The sequence below is a fragment of the Staurois parvus genome, unplaced genomic scaffold, assembly GCF_062004578.1.
Source record: "Staurois parvus isolate SC_StPar_1 unplaced genomic scaffold, SC_StPar_1.0 ptg000696l, whole genome shotgun sequence".
Classification (NCBI taxonomy): domain Eukaryota; kingdom Metazoa; phylum Chordata; class Amphibia; order Anura; family Ranidae; genus Staurois; species Staurois parvus.
In genome coordinates, this window is record NW_028318492.1 from 5888728 (window position 1) to 5910019 (window position 21292).

General features: G+C 38.9%; 1 protein-coding gene across 1 annotated transcript in view; it reads left to right on the plus strand.

Annotated features, from left to right (window-relative positions):
* Window positions 1-21292, plus strand: part of CFAP47 (cilia and flagella associated protein 47) — a 772366-nt gene that overhangs the window by 334714 nt on the left and 416360 nt on the right. The window contains exons 39-41 of the mRNA XM_089653003.1: window positions 826-976; window positions 5204-5292; window positions 9701-9787. Of these exons, the coding sequence (XP_089509129.1) occupies window positions 826-976; window positions 5204-5292; window positions 9701-9787 (327 nt within the window). The remainder of the gene's footprint in view (window positions 1-825; window positions 977-5203; window positions 5293-9700; window positions 9788-21292) is intronic.

Below are 21292 nucleotides of genomic sequence, written 5' to 3' on the forward strand. Positions count from 1 at the left end.
CATGTCTTTATGGACTTTGCTTTGTGCGCTGGTGCATAGTCATGTTGGAACAGGAAGGGGCCATCCCCAAACTGTTTCCTCAAAGTTGGGAGCATGAAATTGTACAAACTGGAACTAAGAGGTGAAAGCCCAACCCCTGAAAAACAACTCCACACCATAATCCCCCCTCCACCAAACTCCACACTTGGCACAATGCAGTCAGGCAAGTATTTTTCTCCTGGCAACCACCAAACCCAGACACTTTCATCGGATTACCAGACCGAGAAGTATAATTCATCATTCCAGAGAACAGATCTCCACTGCTCTAGAGTCCAGTGGTGGCATACTTTACACCTCTGCATACAACGCTTTGCATCACACTTAGTGATGTAAGACTTGGATGCAGCTGCTCGGCCATGGAAACCATTCCTTGAAGCTCTATACGCATTGTTGTGTTAATCTGAAGGCCACACGAAGTTTGGAGGTCTTTAGCTATTGACTCTGCAGACAGTTGGCAACTTCCGTGCACTGTCCGCTTCAGCAGGTGCTGACCCCACTCTGTTACTGAGTTCTGTTTTCAACCGGCTTCTTCCAGCAAAATAGCTAAACATGAAAAGTCATCTTTTAATTACTTTTATGGTTACTTCACTTGTTGGCACAAAAGAGAAACATAAAATATGCAATATTTCATATTTACCTGACAAAAATATTTTTTCAGTACTAACGAAAAATGTATTGTATGCAGAATCACTATACACTTACTTTGAACAACTCACAAATTAATATGTGTATACTTGTTTAGGTGTAAGATGAAATTATTAAACAATTATTGTATACTTCTTACAGAAGCCAAGTGGATATAACTGTAGACTATCAAAATCGTTTTTTGCACTCTGCTGAAGCAACTCTGTTATTAGTAACTAGACCAGCCAATGGAGCAGGTGGGACCACGATGGCTTTCTCTCTCCAGTCAACCCTGACTGATTTGGTGCCCACTGTAAGTATTATTATTTAATGCTTTCCATAGCAAGTATAGTCTAAATAGAGCCATGGTCCCTTTTTTCTATTGGGATGTAATGATGGGCAATGTGAAAACATATGAATGACAGGCTGTTTATGAAACCCATGTCCTGGTGCAATCATTTATTTGTACGTGCTTTAATGTTTGTCAAATATTAGGAACCTTATTTTATTAGATGTTTGCCCATATGAAGTTACAGTCAGAAAGCTGCAGGGCTTGCCTGCAGAAGACTGACATTCCATCCCTGATCCACTGATCATGGGTGCAATGTTTTCCAGGCTCATGCAGGAAAAAATAATAAATGCACATTTGTTTTTTGCAAAAACGTGTATTTATATTATTTTTCAGGAGAGGTGGATGTATTCTTTATGGCAAAAGGGTCTAAAATAAGCCAGTATCCTTTATAAAGTGCATTAGTAGCACTACACTTCGAATAGCTTTGAATTATAACCATTGATACCTTCTGAATTTATACTCATACAATCGGGAGACCTACAGCACTGCAGACAGAAGTTGCTGACAGCTGTGGATTGCGCTCGATGTATGAGTATACATTTAGACGCTATCCAGTGGTTACATATCTCAAAGCTATTAGTGTGGTGTGGTGCAACCACGTTTCACCAAACTTCTACCCACAATATACCCCAGGTACCTGGTCTCTACCATCTTAGTGGCACACTTTTCTGGGTTAACAGTAAACACATCCTTCTTTAGAGAGTCCAAAACAGCCTGAACTCAGCTAAGATGGGACTCTCAGCCTGTGCTAAATATAACAATGTCATCCAAATACACCAAGATATATTTCTGATGAGGGCATAGTGTTTTATCCATCGCCCTCTGAAAAGTGGCTGGGACTGAATGCAACCCAAAATGTATTCTTTAATATTGGAATCCACCCTCTGGAGTGGAAAGTGTGGTCAGTAGCTATTGGTGAGGTCATTATCTGAGCAAACACAGGCCCAAAATCTTGTGTGTAGAACTCTCTGTCCAACAAACGTCAGTCTCATGACCAGCTTCTGTCAAACGGGCATGTTGGAAAACCAGCATTTAACTGGCATCCAATCCACGCTGGCAATCCACTGCTGCGAGCACTGATCAATGTGTCTTAGTGGAGGGCCAGTCCCTCTGTCAGAACATAATAGCACAGCAGTGGTCATCGCCACACTACTATTATGTTAGTATTAGAGATGAGCGAATTATTCAAAAATTCGATTCGGCTGATTCGCCGAATTTGAGGAAGAAATTTGATTCGATGCGAATTTATTCGCTGCGAATTTAACTTATAAAAAGGGTTTCTAGGCTTCAGAGAGCCTTTATATTAGTGCAGAACACTGTACCTTTAATTTACATGATGGAGGAGGAGGAAGAGGAAGAGGAAGAGGATTCCAAGCCGGCAAAAAGTGTATCTGCGGAGCTCTGCAGATACACTTTTTGCCTTCTTCTTCTTCTTCTTCTTCTCGGTTGAAACATTGTATCTGTTTCCGAATAAAAACATCTGTATCCTAAATGGAAACAAATAGATACAATGTTTCAACCGCTGTACATGTGAAGAAACTGTCAGAGAACTGTCAGAAATAGCGGAGCTCTCTGCAGGGACACTTTTGCTGATCGGGAAAAATCCGATTCGCGCACCCGAAGTATGCTAATATTCGGATTCGCCGCGAATCAAATTTTTCCTGAAATTCGAAACGAATTCCACTTCGCCTGGTTCGATTCGCTCATCTCTAGTTAGTATGGCAATCTGAGTTTCTCAGTTTAGCCCACTTAGTTGAATGAAACAAAAAAACAGCTTAGTATGTACCCTGCATAAAGTTTTAATATATCAGACTAATCCCTACCTCTCTATTAGTATGTCTACATTACCTCATTGAGCATTCTGAAATCATTAAAAAAACCACAGAGTTCAACTGGGCTTCAGTGCCAACACAGTTGGGTTTGATCATTCACTCTGTGATTCCTCAATTGTATCAAGTTCAAGCATTTTCGGAACTTCATCCAATACAGCTTTCCTGTGTGCTTCAGGCATGCAATAGATTTTTACTTAGACCTTTACATTAGAGTCCATGACAATGTCCTGCTTGATCACCCTGGTAAGGCTTGGCAATTCTTCTTTATTTCTCTATAAAAACTTTTTTATCTGCAGTTTATGGATTGGGTAAGGTGGAGGCAACAGGGACTATGTCCACTCCTATAGTGTGCTTAGAATTAACCCCAGCCAGGGCAGCTACCTGCTCTTGGTCCTTCCAGGGCTTTAACAGACTCACATGGTGGATTTAGTAAGGCTTTCACTTCCCAAGTTGGTGTATTTTATAATTTACCTCACCAACATTTTCTACCACTTCAAAATTCCCCTGTCTCCTGGCAAGGAGCTCATTCTCTACTGTGGGTATAAGCATAACCACCCAGTCCCAAACCTGGAACTGTCGCAGCTTGGCAGACCAATTGTATACTCTTCTCTGTGCTTCTTGTACCTTCTGTAAATATTCCTTTACCACCCTAGCAATTTTCTCTTTTATTTGGGTGATACGCTTTACTACTGCTTTACATGAAGAAGATTCACTTTCCCAGATTTCCTTAACTAAGTCAAGCAACCCATGAGGTCTACACCCATACCCCAACTCAAATGGGGAAAAACTGGTGCATGTCTGAGGTACCTCTTAAATGGCAAACAAGAGTGCTGGGAGTAAGCAGTCCCAATCTTTTCCATCTTTGCACCACCCTATTGAGCATAGATTTTAGAGTCCTATTGAACCTTTTGACCAGCCCATATTTCTGCAGGTTTATAGGAACAATTGTTTAATTGAAAAGGTACTAAAGCAGATCCTTCTTAATTTGGAGCTCAGTTTGTTTCCTTCAGATTGAGGTTTCCATTAGGGATTAAGGGATGAGTCATGAAATTTATAATTTCCTGTGTGTCAATTTTTTAGTTTGGAGGAAAAATGCAAAAAAAACCCAAAAACAAACAAAAAATGAGCAACTTGAAAAAAATCTGATGGTGCAAAAGAAGAATGTAAAATATTATATTGCAATATTTTGTATATACCTGACTACAAAAACAAAACATATTTTGCTTTAAATTTAATTTTCTCAGCCTAGACAATACAGTATGTAAATACTATACATCACATTTAATTTTGTTTGTTTGAATTGTTATGGGATATTTTTAGTTAATAACTCATCACCACTCGCATTCATATACTTGAATATGTTGTACCTGGTGCATAGATATCCTAGGAGGTAAATGAGCTAGGATTTTTTCAACCAATACATCTGAAATAACTTACTTAATAGCTATCGGATACAGTATAAGTAGGGTGGGATATTTCCTACACGGGCCCTAGACAGAATAATAAATAATACATCATACTAGTAACATAAAATCACAGTGGGAACATTACATTAGTCTGGTAGCATGGCATAACTTCAAAGCCCCGCTGTAGTGGTTTGGATAACATACCAGTATACTGATGGGGATTGATACCCTGCTGCATAGGGAACTATAAAAAGCCAATCTTAAGTGTGAGCCCACCAGTGGTATTTAATGTATCCTGGTGATCCTACATTTCTCTGCTGGGATTCCTAGCTCTGTCTCCAAACTGTAGCCATTATGAAAATAGCCCCACTTAATTCCCGTGACATGAACTGTGTAAAAATTACCTAATCATAATTAAGTATTCTTGTGTAAATACCTCGATATACATTATACAGTATCTTCTAGACTAAAAGAGGGTAATAAGAGTCTCAGGATAAGAGGAAGTTGCAGTCATTATTTGTCATTGATTAACTATTCTCATTTTGATATCTTGACAGTTATTCTTTGGCTGCCCTTCTGCAGCTGTCGTCGTAGCATATAACAAGAGACAGGAAGGAGACCGGCATGACATTTACATTGGAAATAGCTTTCAAAGCATAGAGTGATAACCTCCAGATATCAACAGTTTGTTAAAGTCTTAATTGTTATGTTATGTTCAAAATATAAGTCTTCCAAAATTACTGAAGCATACAGAAGTGCAGAAATATTAGCCCATAGACGTTACAGTGTGGTATTACGTGTACAGCAGGTTTGATCAATGAAATATGGAGCAACATAACATTTAAATTGCTGCCAACAGAAACCAGTCAGACTGTAGTGTTGTAGCCCCTTTCCTTTTCATGTAATTATCACCATCAATTCGGTATTTCTTTCTTTTTCTGTATTATTAGGTTCAGGTAAAGCAGGAATCTCCATGCTATGAAATGCAAAAGCTTGCTTTGTCTATTCAAAGCCCTTTCAAGGGAAATAGGAGATTCAGGTGAGTGGTTCACAGTGAAATAAACACTAAATCACTTTTATTTATAGCTCATATTTTCAGTATTTTATGGTATACTTTAAATACCTTTCCTTTTTTCCAGTCTCATTATTCCTATAGCAGATGTTCAAATACAATCACATACTGTACTTAGCATGCATACTATATTTAGAGAATTTAAAGTGATATTGACCACTTGCTCTCCTGAGGATTTACCCCCCTTCCTGACCAGGCCATTTTTTGTGTTACAGCACTGCGTTACTTTAACAACAATTGAGCGGTCATGCAACGCTGCACCCAAATGAAATTTACGTGATTTTTTTTAACATGAAATGAGCTTTCTTACTGTGGTATTTGATCTTCTGTGCGTTTTAAATTTTTTACGCTATAAAAAAAAAAACCCAACAATTTTGAGACAAAAAACAGCCATCCAAAGCAGTTTGCATGAGATGACAGGGAGGAAAACTGTATTGTTTACATACAGTTCTCCCCGTTGGAGATGCTCGGCAATCACCAGGCGCCAGCGAGTAATCACCGACCGGGACCCGGTGATTGACACCTGCAGTCACAAATGGCGGCACGGGTAGGGCGCGGGTGACCCCTACCCGGAACTGCAAAATCACACGCGTGTGTGTATATATATATATATTGAGAATTAGCATCAAATGTAGAGCTTTACAGCACACAGCCACTTGCTTCCTTCTTTTTTTAAGGGTTTTTTTTAGCCTTCCACTTTAGGCTCACAGCTGTCTCCTGCAGACTCCTTCCTAAATGGCTGTTTGCACACAGCTAGCAGCCCCTTGCTGATCTGGCTTCCGTATAGAATGCATGAAGGTAAAAAACCTTCAGGCTTTCTAACCACTTTAAGGGCAAGTGTAAAAGGCTTTTGCACAGCTCAGCACTGTCTAAACAGGAGCCTGAGCTCTCCTCTGCCTCTTTTCAATTTGGATTGATTGAAACATTGGTGAAATGCACCAAAAAGATCCATTAATTCTCTACTGCAGCCATTCTCAACCAGGTTGTTAGGGGTTACCTTGGCTGTGACTGATTGACCTTCCATTTTGATGGTGCCTGTAAGCTTGACGGCACGAAGATGCTAAGTCAAATATCACCAATGTCCAGTCATGAACTTGCCAGCATTAAGATTCTGAAACAAACATCACCAATGGATAGCCATGAACATGCAGTACTAAGGTGTTGAGACAAACATCATGAAGACCAGTCATAAACTAGCCTGCACAAAATGCTGCAAGAAATATCATCAGTGGACACTTTTGAGCATGAAGATACATGGCCATATACTGTATCACCAATCAGTCTCCATGTACTTATGAAGGAATTCTTATGCCCTCTTTAAGAAAGTGGTGAAAGCCAGAGACAATGGGGTTAAACATTTGTTTACATTTTAACTCTTTGGCACTGAGCTCAAGCAAATATGGGGCCTCTCACTGTCTGGGGCTGGGACATATTTGCATAACCAATGTAAACAAAACATATACTGGTGACTCACGGAAAGGAACAATTGCTACTTATGGTTGGGAGCTTTCCAATCATGTGACTGCCATGACAGCCAATCACGGTGGTCACATGGCCCTAAACCCCACCCTGCCTTTAAGCATCACAAATCATTTAAATTTAATTAATTTAATTCTCAACCAGAGCTCTGTGGAACCCTAGGATTTCCTTAAGCTGTGACTTATTGACTTCCTATCTGATGTTCCCTGCATAATTTTGGGTTCAACACCACTTGGCAGAGGCATCAGCATAACAGATCTTTTTATTTGTTTGTAAGGGTGTCATTCTTACAACCACTGTATAGGAGGGCATTCTTTCCACACCAACCATGTATAGGGCTTGCCTCTCACTGACCCCCAAATAATTATTTTTAGCAGGGGTTCACTGAGACCTGAAAAATGTTCTTTATTTATTAGGCTTTGAAACTCAACACAGGATGACTGTACCAGATAGCAGACTGTACAGAAGTTTAGAAGTTCAAGACAAAGTGAGGGTTACAGAGTATAAAAGAGGGCACTTTGATGCTACGGTGTGGAACCATCAATTACAGAGTAAACCTCCAACTCACTCTGTCACCTGGAGGAGGCCACAATTTGCAGAGAAACTTGTTAAAGAGCCTGGTGTAGGCTACGGGTGCCATGGAAGCTTATACCCTATGATCTGGGGCCTTGATCGAGAAAAGAGCAACAAAAGTGGGGAAAAAAAAAAAAAAAAAAGATAGGAGAGATAGGGCTCTGCTAATACTGGAATCCTCTACTCTTCCAACCACTCCATCCCCCACAGTTTTATCTATTGTACCACTCCCCCTTCCCTCCTAGATTGTAAGCTCCAAGGAGCAGGGCCCTCAATTCCCTCTTGTATTGAACTGTATTGTTACTGTATTGTCTCCCACTATAATGTCAAGCATTGAGCAAACCGTTGGCACTATATACATCTTGTGTAATAATAATAATAGAGGATGAGACAGAAAAGAAATAAAAGCCAACAAGAGAGGACTCATGACAAAGACAACACCAAGACTCCCGGTAGGGCAACTGGCCTATCTAAAAACAGTGAAAAAAGTAGAAGTTTGGTTGACACAGAGAAGTTGATCCAAGAATACCACAATTGCACACATTTATATTGATCATAACTAGCAGTTAACGCCTCCATCCTCATAACTGAATTAAGTTCTACTAATTCCCTGTCAGATGGGGTGGTTGTCTTCTTCCAATGTCTAAGTATGAGTGCACATGCTGCAGAGAGGAGAAAAGGATACCCCTTTTGAGTCCAGCAATGCACCCTATTATTTCAGAGAAAAGGGTCACCTCTGGGGTCTCCAGCCATGTTCAACCAGTGATCCGATGGCACAAATTAAAGATAGTGGTCTGGTAGGGCCTGATGTAGTCCACCAAAAATGCAGTAGGGTATCCCTGGATGAGTTTAAAGTTCTGTTCCTGAGTATGCCTGGCAATGTTCAGCTTAATAGTGAATTGGAAAGGCTTATCCTAGTCCCCCTTCTGCGAGGGAATATCCCAATCGTCTCATGATTAGAAGGGGCATTTTGGGAAATCATGGAAGAGCAAATTGTTATATAACCTGGACATTATGTAAGGACAATCTTGGTCATGTATGCATGAGTCCTCAAAATCATTATGGAGAATTAGTATGGAAATTTTCAGTTGTAGATATTGGAGCCAACTACCTTGTTGTGGACTCTGTGCAGGGAGGAGCTCCAGCAGAGGTTTAGGTTTGAGTCCAGTAGAGTCAATCACTCTTTTGATCAGGGAGGGGCTCTGTGCTGACTAAGCAAGAAAGCTTCGGCATTGGAGCCCAGGGGGAAACTCTGGGTTGTCCATGACTGGTTTAAGGGGGCAGATATGAAACTATATCTTGTATTTTGTATTTTGTATTTTTGACAGCCGAGTCCCAGACTCATAGCAGAGCTTTAATGGGGAAGGGAAGGGACTGCATAGGCATTTGATATGAGGGACAAGTCCATGGGCCAGAGGTTGGAGGCACAGTTGAGGTATCTGAAAAGAGGGTTTCTCTAGAGCAAATAGGTTGGAGAATAGCTGTGTTATTGACATGATGCTCAAAAATAGAAGAAAGTTACTTATACAAAAAGTCAAGTAATTTCTTATCACAACTGTAGAATCATAACATTAGTTGTAGTTCAGAAACTAAGAAGTCTTAAATGCTCCCCCTAAAACATCAACTGTGTTTTTCAGCATGTTGCATTAGCAGTTATCATTCATTAAGAGCCATTTGAAATCTGTTGAAGAAATCAAGCAGTAATGAGTGGTAATGAAAATATTTAATGATATAGTACTTCTCACAATACTGTGCATGTTGCAGTGACAGTTAGGGTTACATATACTTATCATATCCATGTATTCTTCTGTTTCAGGACTGTAACATTGTAATAACCATATAGATAAGGAGAACATTTAATTGATTTCCTTCTGCTTCAGTTCTAATTGAAAAAACACAAAGACTCTTTTGAAAACTTAACTTTGCCTCGGGCCTAATATTAATGCTAATGCTTTTTCTTAACAGCTATAACGCAGACAGTTTTATAACATTTTGCTTGTGCTGGTATGATGTACACACCCACTAATCTGATTATTATTATGTATTTTTTACAATTTTCCCTTGGAGCTTTATACCATTATAGCTCTATTTGACAGCTGCAAAATTGAAAAAATCTTATCTGATAGGACGGCTTCTTAAAATATGTAAGCAGTGAACTTAAAACTCAAAATGCTTGAACATTTTAAATATCAGAATCTGTGTGCTGTCAAGTTAACAGAGCATCTTCCTTCTTTAAAGAGTCTGTTAAAATGATTAACATTTAAATTAATCAGAATCAGCATTTACTTACCTTATCAAAAACATGTATTTGTGTTTCCATAAGGGTGATGTTAGTGGAATCTACAAGCTACTTACTCTTTCCTGATTTCCAAGATGAAATTGCCAAGCTAAAGCAGGAAAATCATTGCAGGTACTGTGTATTATAATTTCATAAGTTGACTGCTAATATAAAGCAATGAGTATTATTAATAAAAAGGCTAGATAGTAGTCTTGGCATTTCTTGTGTGTTATTGTTCTACTATAAGAAGTAAGAAAAGGCAGCATAGATGGTCATAAAATATGGCACCTGAGAAGGTCAGATATTGGTCATGCAAGGCTGATAAAATTATAGCAATTTAAAAAAAAAGAAAATACTTTCATTAATAATGCGAGCAAACAAGATGACGGATCCATAAAAACTGTAGCTAACAATTAGCCAATTAACATTATTTCTAGAAATCAATTGGGTTAATTTTCCTGGTTCAGCTTAGAAAATGATTATTGGGTGCTATGGACAAGGCACTTTTGGTTTCCATTCCATAAATCAATCCAAAAGTCATGATGTAAACAAACAAACAAAAAAAGTATCACATAACTAGTGAAATAATTTGTTTTCATTTTTTTTTAACATTCACTCTAAAAATAAGTTGGGGTTTACGTACTTACGTACAGCTGCTGCACCTCTAGTTTTCTTCTGCCTAACTTTCATAGTTATTTCCCAGAATAACATTTTCTTCTAATATGGAAATCCATTTAAAGTGGTAGTAGACCCACTTTGTATATTTTTACCTACAGGTAAGCTTATAATAAAGCTTTCCTGTAGGTAAAATAAATATCTCCTAAATGTGCACAGTTTAGGAGATATTCAAGTTTTTTGCAGCCGACACATGCGCTCTGAAAGACTCCCATGCGCATGCTTGGGAGTGACATCATCGCAGCCCAGCTAGTCAGATGGCCGGAGCTTGTGAACCTGGAAGGAAGACTGGGTGAAGATGGAAGCCTCTAGAGCGGTGACAGCTCGCCGCTGGAGGGCTTCATTTTAAGGTAAGTTTTACATAATTTGCTAGTATGCGATGCATACTAGCACATTATATTTTTACCTTGCAGGGGATTTTTTACATTTTTTTTTCTATAATGGAGGCGGTTTACTACCGCTTAAAAGAGATCTTAATTTCTTTGTTGCAGAAATTCCACTGTCCTAATAGAAATAATGTTGTCACAACTCATTGTTCAGTATTAAAAGCAATAGCTTTAAAGCCTAAGTTCAGCTTTGTGAAAAAATGTGTGCATTTTTTTTTTCACTGGAGCCTGCGAACATTTCACTTACAATCAGTGTATGGCGGGTGCAATGCCAGTCTCCTGTACACACTGCCTAGAGCTCTCTGCCTGTACCTCTGTATGGGCAGACAGCCCTTGAACTGTAGGCAGTGTGTATAAACTACAAGCATGCTGAGCAGTGCTGTCACGGCTCAATGATACTGCAAGGTTGTCTGCTGTGTGGGCTGACTGAATTTGTAGTTTATTCATTCACAATTTCCTGTGAATGAATGATGCAGCTGTGTGGGCCAGCTTTAAATTCCTACATAAATGTAATTGAGATTGGTTCTCTTTACAAAAATAATTTTTATTAAATGAATGGACATAGGCTGATATGTGAAAGAATGTCATTATTACTTAGATTCCCCAAAAGCTACATCTGCTCTAGTTACAAATAACAAATAAACGCCAATGGAACACAAAAGACAAGATTTAAATGCTTTTTTAATTGCTTTTTTGATGCTTTACTTTATGCTTCTTTATGATTGCTGCAGCTGTTAGATGCATTTGTCAAAACACTATGCAGCTGTTAGAAATTTGTTTAAAAAAAACAAAAAAAAACAGCTATTTTTCTATATTCTGAAATGTATGTGTTACAGGTTCAGCTGAAAGCTTGAAAACATAAGGATTTGTGTGTTATGTTATAAAGACTTTGTTTGTGCAGCCATATTTTAAAAATGGAAATGATGGTGGGAATGAACTTATGGGCCAAGTTCACCTTTTCAGGCAGAGTGTAACTTTTCAAACTTTCCATAAATAGAAGCATTTTCTAATGTTCTTTCTGCCTAAGCCATCCCATTGTGCTTATCCCTCACTTACCTTTTTCATGGCAGCTTTGAATTTTCACCATTCTGTTTGAAATTAAAAAAAAGTGCTTTCTGCTTTCATCACATCCTGTATGTAGATCATGTCACCATCCGGGAAGCTTCATATCCCATCATCCACTGCCTTATGCATCACAGAATAGGGCTTGCTAACCTTTCTGAACCTCACATCCATCATTAATATACATACACTGTACAATCTGATTGTACATTCTCCTTTGGATCTACCATTAGCTATGTAGTGCAACCCTGTCTGATACAAACTGAATAGGGTCCTCCTATTCCAAAGTTTTGGTAAATCTAAAAGGATATTGTACAACCATATTGCATAGTTGAACAATGAATTTGCTTCACTGCCACTCTTGTACTGTGAAAATCTAATAATGATATATAATTGAGTGCCAAATGTTGTAAAACAAAAATGTCAAAAAGTAGGAGGTGCTACAATGCACCTCCTCCTACAAAGTGTGAACAAAAAACTGTACTTCGCATTGCATATGTCAGTGATTAATGCTACCTCCTAATTGGTTGTGTTGGTAACAACCTTAGTAATGTGGTACTGCTGCTACGTGAAGTCAACAAAAATTCTTAGTATGATATGTGCAAATATAATGTGATGGGGACTACAATACACCTCCCCGTATGAATAGTGCTAGATATGAAAACCAAAAAAGGGCCTATATACAAAACTAATGTTGACAAACTTGATACAAATAAGTAAAGTGACTGGTGAAAAATCATATAAACTCAAATAAGCATTTCAGTTTGTGATAAGCACAGTCTAGGTGCTATTAAAACTGTCCGATCGTCGCTGCTCAAACTCCCTCCAACCCCGTCCCCTCTCACACAGCTACCCCCTCATCACCCCTCTCCCACGGCCCCACCACTGCTCTGACCTCCACCCCACCCAACATTCTTCACACTGAAGCCCCCTCAACACTCCACACCTTCGACCTTACTACCATCGAGGAGGTCTCTAAGGTCTTCTCTGATGCCCGGCTCACCACCTGCCCCCCCAACCCTATCCCAATCTCGCTGCATGGATTTCAATGAAGCAGCTGAAAGCTGCGGGAGGGAGAGAAATCCATGCAGGGAGATCGGTGCTGTCAATGTCCCTCCGCTGCACCGATCATCCCTGACTGTGCATCGAATTTCCCTCCTGCCCCCCCCCCCCCTGTGCTCCTCACCCTCCCTCCTCGCAGATGTCTGATGCCTTGTCTTCTCTGACAGTGTCCAGCCCCTCCCCCCATCCTCCACGACAGAGCAGAGGAGAGAGGATCTGCTCTGCCTACCCTGTCCAGATCAGCCGGCAGCTCTGTGATTTTCTCTCTTTTCTTTTTCTCCCTGTTCACTCCCTACTGACACTGTCCACTGCCCCCACAAAATCATTTTGATAAAAAATGCTAAAAAAAAATAAAAAACATTAAAATTGTAAAAAAAAAAAATCATAAAATTGTAAAAAAAAAAAAAAAAGAAATACTAATACTCTCTCATTCCTCCTCCTCTCTATCTCTCACATCCCTCCTCTTTTTTACCCTCTCACTCCCCTCTCTCTGTCACTTCCCCCACATGGCAGCCATCTTTAAACCTGGAAGGGCCCAGTGGCTTCTACGGAAAGAAGCCGGGAACATTCATGCAGTCTTTGCCGCAGTAAATATTTAAATGCCCCTTCAATGCAGCAGAGCTGCAATATGTAGGTAGGGTGTTGTGTGGGTGTGGCTTGAGTGTAGGCGGGGGCACAGGGTGCCCCATTATCTCTTACTACCCGGGGGCCCCATGAGTTGTCAGTTCATCCCTGTTACCAGCACAACCAATTAGGAGATAACATTAATCACTTACACATGCAATGTAAAGTGCAGTTTTTTGTTCACACTTTGTAGGGGGAGGTGCATTGTAGCACCTCATACTTTTTGACATTTTTTTTACAACATTTGGCACTCAATTATATATTATCATTCGATTTTCACAGTACAAGAGTGGCAGCGCATTGTTCAACCAGTACACACTTTATAGTGTTTAGTGCTAGCAGCAGCCTCTAGATTGGTTTCATCCACTGTGCAGATTTCTTTGAGATACTACATAGTGTATGGCCATCTTTATACAAGTACATAGGGGCAAGTTGACTGAGACACTCAGATGGAAGGCCCAGTTCACATCCCAGGCATGGTTTATGGGTGTTTTGGAGCATTTCCATTTATTATGTAGCTACATACACAAATATTCATTTACCAATTCTAGTTCTATTCAGGTTTATGAGCACGCTAAAATGTAACCTATTTTCATTCTTATGTTAGGATTTGTAAAGATTACACTGAGCTGATTTCGGAGTTCAGCCAGTTGTCACTGACATGCAACCATATGACCCCCCATTACCAGGGAATCTTATAGTATATGTAAAATTTAAACTAATTTTAAAAATTCTATAGAAAATGAAAAAAGTGAGCGCTGATCCTAGAAAGCAGCTAAGCACTCTAAGTAATACAGAATAATATAAATAAAAGTGCAGCGCTAAGTAATAAATCTGAAAATTGTCCACTGTAAATCCAGTTCATATAAACGTGCCAGGTGACAAATGGAAGTCCACAATGGTGATCAGTGAGGAAGTAGCAGAAATGCGCACTCACCAGAAGGCGGATATATATAAGCAGTATATATCAAAAGCTCATGGATCCTCAGTCAAGAAGAAACAGGTCTGGTCACTGTGGATTGGCCTTTCCTTTCCTCAAGGGTGCCGAGCAAAATTCTTCCTCCTCTTAGGTGGATGCTTGAATTCCTAATAAGGACTCTACAAAGAGGTACTCCTCCAAGGGAGTCAGGAAAGGACGCCCATAGATTTATTACTTAGCGCTGCACTTTTATTTATATAATTTTAAAAATGACACGCTCTTCCAATGCAGAGTACACCCAGCACTGCCAATGCACGTTGAACGGGTATATTCTGTTGTCACTCCATCCTGAACAATGACATGCAGAAGTTGCTTGAGCGAGTACTTGTAGCCATGAAGTGGCTGCCAAGAGGCTGAATGATGGAAGAAAAGGTAAGTATTTACAAGTATTTTATCAACAAAAACATTTCTGTTTGTAAGTGTTCCTAAAAGCATCGTAACATAAGCTCTGAACATGATTGGTTCAGACTAGTAATGATATCTGGGTTCACTGCAACCATAGGCTCATAGTGAATCCCCAAGGATCGCAAATTGTATATGTTTGCCTGAAAACTTTACAATTTTGCATCCAGAAATAAGGAACAATCGATAAGTGCATAGCCTTTTCCCTTGTTCTTCTGAGTAGTAAGAGTCAATAATCTGAAGGAATAACCCATCCCCCTCACTAAAAAAGGACGGCTAAGAGAAGCAATATTGTCAGTGTGTTGCTGCTTAGGATAGTTGGAAATTCTGTATAGGGAGAGATACTGTAACACAATGTGCTTTACTGTACTTTTAATTTTTGCATTGGTATAATAGCTTGCTTTTTAGCCCTACAAATGGCTAGAATTCAAGCACAAATTCACCCCCATAGACTTAATGGGGTTTGTTTCAAAGTTTTGAGCAAGACTTGTGAAACCTTTCGTGAATTTAACCTGAGCAGATTCTCTTATACCTAGTTCAGAGGCATCCAGCTTGTTTGTTCCATGGTTAATGATCATGTGTGGGTCTTTGCTTCAGCATTGTTATGACCAACGTGTGGTCTTGTCTGAAAGCCATAGCGCTGCCTCTGTCAACTCTATTTGTGTCTACTTGGAATGGGTTTGGGGAAGAGTATGGAAGCTGCAGCTGGGCCTCCTGGACAAATAGCCATGTGGGTGATCTGCGTCTTGCGTGTGATCTATCTCTGAATCGGTGTTGTGAAATTTTAGTAGGCTAATCTATCTCTCACTGAATAAAAATAAGAGAGCCATATGGCATACTGATGAAACAAGGGACAGCAACAGCATGCTTGTTGCTTTCCTTAACCCTATATTATTGTTTTCCTAAATATTGCTTTCCTTAACCCTAGTTCATTATCCCTTTCACAAATACAGGCCTACCAACATATAATATTATCATTTTTGTAGTTTTACTTCTTAGCCTATTTCTCTATATTAAAACATGCATTTTATTTTTTGTACCAAAAGACAGCAAGTCAAGTGTATAAAAATATTGTGTCCTACCTTACAACCTTTATTTTATAGATCTGTAGGTCTGATAATCTTTTGAGATCTTTACTGATTTACATTGAATGTTCTCAAATATCTGAAAGATAAGCCATGCTACGTTTATATTTAGTGGTAGTTTAAATGCTCACATTGATAAGAACAATCCTATATTTGCACAGATTTAATGTTATTCTTTTTATATGAAGATTTGTATTTTTCACTGATTCTGTCTGTCATTCTGATCTACACTATTGGTGAAGGAATGTTGCAGCATGAGTTATGAATATTTTAATAGCCAAATGATTCTGGATTCTGATGTATTCAGAGTAAAAGTGAAATAATCTAAATAGCTATGAAGCAGGTAAAAAAGCAGCAATGAGCCAAAAGCCTGCCCTGCAAGTTTTAGAATCTAGTGATTGAACTCTCAAGCTACAGGTTAAATAAGGTTTAAGTATGTCCTTTAATTCTATTTATGTACAAATCCTTATTACCTCTAGTGTTCTGGCTAAACCATTAGAATTACAGTATTTATAGAATAATCTCCTTAAGGTCAGGTCATAGAATATGCAAGTCCCTTGTGCAGTGTGCTCATTGAAAATTAGCTCTGCATTGGATGCTTATGATGCTGAGACATGCAAAAGAATTAGTGGTGCACCGAAATGAAAATTCTGGTGCAGAGACCGAAAACGAAAATTCAAAATGCATGTGGCCGAAAACCGAAACCGAAATGTGCAGTTTTTAAAAATTAATATATACACTTTGATTAAAAAAAGATTAAAAAAAAATATATACCCCAATTTTGTTGTAAAATATGAAAGAGGATGTTACGGCAAGTAAATAGATACCCAACATGTCATGCTTTAAAATTGTGCACGCTCGTGGAATGGCGTGAAACTGCCGTACTTAAATATATCCATGGATGATGCTTTAAAAATTTCTACAGGTTAGCGGTGTAAAGTTACAGAGGAGGTCTAGTGCGAGAATTATTCCTCTTGCTCTGTTTGTGGTGATACCCCACGTGTGTGGTTTGAACACCATTTACATATGTGGGAATGGCCTACGTATGAGTTCACCACTACGTGCAAGCACGGGGGCACTTTAAACTTTTTTTTTTAAATTTAATGGTTTATTTTTTGTTTGGTTGTTTTTTTTGCACTGTCCCTTTAAGAAAATGTTTTAATCACTTTTATTCTTATCGCAAGAAATGCATGCATCTCTTGGGATATAAATAATTATTGACAGGTCCTCTTTATGGAGAGATATGGGGTTAATAAGACCCCACATCTCTCCTCTGCAATGTAAAGCATTGGATAAAAAAAAGCATTGATCTAGTGCTTTAAAAAAAAATGGCCAGAACCGGAAGTGACATCGCTCTGGTCCTCCAAGGGCATAGAGATGAGTGGAAGCAATCTTTCCTTTACTCATCTCTATGCCCAGCGCCAAGATTGTTCACTGGTCTCTCAGTTAAGGCTGAGAACCACTGAGCGGTGGCCGGTGGCGGCAGCGGAGGCAAGGTTTTTTGGCACCTTTTTCGGTGCTTTTTTTCATTTGGTCGAAAGGGGTGTTTTTGGTCAAAACGTTTCGGCCACCGAAATTTCGGTGCATCCCTAAAAAAAATTACATAATGCTAGTCATGGACCTATGTGGATCTGCACTTGGCATAACACACACACACACACACACACACACACACACTACCTAAATAACATAATGGGGGCTATTTACTAACTTTGAAGTGTGCAAAATCTGGTGCAGCTCTGCTTAGAAACCAGTTTCCAGGTTTTATTGTCATAGATTTAACAAGCTGAAGTTAGAAGCTGATTGGCTACGATGCACAGCTGCACCAGTTTTAGTAAATCTCCCCCAATGCCACTTTATCTTTGCTCATGAAAGATTACTGGCTCAGATTCTGGAATACACTCTAGAAGTACTGTATAACTATGAGGAGTGTATCAAAACAAACAAACAAAAAAAAAAAAACACCCATTGTATAGTTATATAGTTATTCATCCAGGAAAGCTGCTGGTAGATTTTTTCTCTGCAAATTCAGTAAAATCAAATTTTCTCAGGCTATTTCCTCTGCAGGATAACAGTTATTCATTCTTAAAAGCAGAGTGGTTTGGGAAAATACCACTTTATGGCTGAAGATTATAGAAAGTAACGATTTACTACCTCTACTATTACTACGTCTCAGCTTCATCAGGTAGCCATAATGCCGTATTTTCCTGAACCACTTTATATTTTTTTAGCATTCAACCTGTGGAGGGAACAGAAGGAGAACATTCTATTTTGCCCCATTCACATAGAACAAATGTATCAGCAGTTTCAATGAACGAATAGCTTAGCACATTTTAATATTAAATAAATACACTCCCAGGAATCAAAGGAGGCAAATTTGGACAGAATTTTACCAGGCTCATGAACTGTCACCATAATTCCTGCTGCTAGGAAAACTATATTTGTTCACATGGAGGCTTCCATTGACCCTTACAATTCTTGAATATGTGGTGAGATAAGCAAGGATCTTGCAAGATCACAGAGTTTTTGTTTTGCAAAACCAACATCCTAGATTTGAGATTCAAATCAGATGAGGCCAGTTCACAGATTTTTTTAACAAGTTCTGTTTATTAGCTTTAAGGCATAAAGGTATAAAAGTACACATACAAAATACAGTACAATACAAAAGCAACAGTTCACATCTCAATTCAGTGAGCTACCGATAAACAGGTTCTGCTCAACCCCCAATAACTGCCATAGTAAGACATTAGTAAGAACTACTGTAAATATTAACATGCCATGCCAGAGAGGGACCTGTACCAACCATAGCCCCAGCTCTCAGCACACACAATACCAACAGGATCTCAAGGAGCAACGTGATCATTCTACAGCAGAGGGTGTGATTCAAAAAATAAAGTGAGGAAATGGAAGAGGCCTTTATCAAGATAATATAGGTAGTTCTACTATTATGGGTGTCATCAGACCTAGTTCGCTGTGTTAGAGTTCTCCACCCAGGCAGACCAGATCTTGTTAAATTTAGTGTGGTAACCTCTGCTGTTGTAAGTGGCCTTATACAATGGCACAGCAGAACTTATCAAAGACTTTCACTTATCAAGAGTTTGAGGGGTAGGAGACAAACAATGAATCAAAATCGCCTTCCTGGCATAATAGAGTAGTAATCCCAGTAATGTTCTGGAATCTTTTCCTGTTTGTCAAGGGGTCCACAAAACCCAATAAACAGACATTCAGGTCCAGAGGTATCTGGATATTAGGGACAGCTAGAATTACTAGTCCAGAAGATGCGAAGGAAGCCGGCATTTAGATCACCAAATTGGCAACACCCAGCCGAGCCAGTCTCTCCAAAGTAAGGTAGTAGCGGTGGATGATCTTAAATTGTATGAGTCTGTCCCTGGCAGAGAACAATTGTTGGAATGGATAGTCCCACACACCTTCTTAACCAATTCAATACCGGGCAATTTTACACCTTCCTGCCCAGGCCAGTTTTCAGCGCTCTCACACTTTGACAATTGCGCTGTCATACAATATTGTACCCAAACTAAAATTTTATCATTTTCTTCACTCAACTAGAGCTTTCTTTTGGTGGTATTTAATCACTGCTGGGGTTTTTATTTTTTGCTAAATTAACAAAAAAAGACCAAAAATTTTGAATAAAAACACACGTTTTTCTTTGTTTCTGTTATAAAAGTTTGCAAATAAATAATTGTTCATAAATTTAGGCCGAGATGTATTCTGCTACATGTCTTTGGTGAAAATAACCCAAATTAGGATGTATTTTTTAGTTTGTAGGAAAGTTAGAGTTCACAAACTATGGTATAGATCTGAATATTGATCAATCCTGAAGTACTGACAGCCAATCTAATTTCTTGAGGTTCAAGAATGTCAGAACAGTACAGATATCCCCCAAATGAACCCATTTTGCAAAGTAGACAGTCCGACGTACTTCATAAGAGGCATGGCGAGCTTTTTGAAGTTGTATTTTTTTTGTCATAATTTTTCGGAAAATGAAAAAATTAAAAAAATTAAGTTCACTATTTTTTTTTTACATATTGTCACCAGTGCAGTACAGCGTCATAATATAACTGGCATGGTGGTGATCAGGGACACTGACTGGTGACAGTATGAAAAAAAAAAATTATATATATATATATATTTTTTTTTTTATTATTATTACTTTTTATTAAATTTGTTTTCTTTTTTTTAAGATTTGTTTTCATATTTCACTATGACCAAAGTAGTACAATGTTACCATAGTAAGCAAGCATTTACCTGAATGACATCGATTCATTCAGGGTTTTTTTTTTTTTTTTGTGCTTAGCTGTGATTTGGCCACAGCTCATCACATGACATGTGCATGTGATTAGCTATGACCATTCACAGCTAGACATTAGTATACAATGGATGGCATGAATGAAGCCATCCATTGTATACAACTGTCATGTGACCTGCTGTGATTGGTCACAGCAGGTCACATGGTACCAGCAACGGGGGCCGGTACTCGACCGTGTCCGAGGTACATGGCCAGTAACAGATCGCGCCGCTGCACGGCTCTGCAGGAGCTCAATCTGCACATGTGCAGGAGGACGCCATATGGTGTCCACCCGGAACGCTGACGACATTTGCCGGCTGCCATTCAGGATACCAGCCTGCAATACTTATCGGACGAAAAGGTATTCCCCTGCAAGCTCAAGGGCCCTCCTTCATGGAAATACCAGCCTTTATTCCCTTAGCATGTACTTTAACAGGGAGTCATGCAAAAAATGGACTCCCTAAACATAAAACAATACTCAGGTGCTAATATTCTGAGAAGGAAGTGGGAGGCTCATGAAATATGTTCTATCGGGCAGTACATTGCTGCTGTAACCATAATAAATACTAATGTATGCGCAAGTTAATTAACAGTAACAGTGTAAAAAGAATGGCCCTTGAATCTCCAATAAGTCAGACTGTAGCTGAAACTTCCAGTGTAAAATACTTGTTTTAGTTTTGCGCAGAAGAGGAGATACAATAAAGACATGGATGAAGAAAAAAAAAAAAAAAAAAAAAAAAAAAAAAAACGACATGCAAGAATAATTGTTTATACCTATTTTTTTTTAACAAATTGGTAAATTGGTGCAGAGTTTTACTTCATTTCTAGTACTAACGAAGTTGGCAAACCAGCTATGTTATCCAAAAAGTTTAGATCAGTTGGAGTTGTGAATTAGATTCTTGATTTTCACTATTTCTGATAATCACACTGAGTAGCAGGCATTCACAGCCAACTAATATAAACTTGGTTCTGTGTGGAACATTAAGAGACCCTCATAACCATAGCTAGCTTCTGTTATATACAATACCATAGTTACATTGCAGAGAAAGTGCCAGC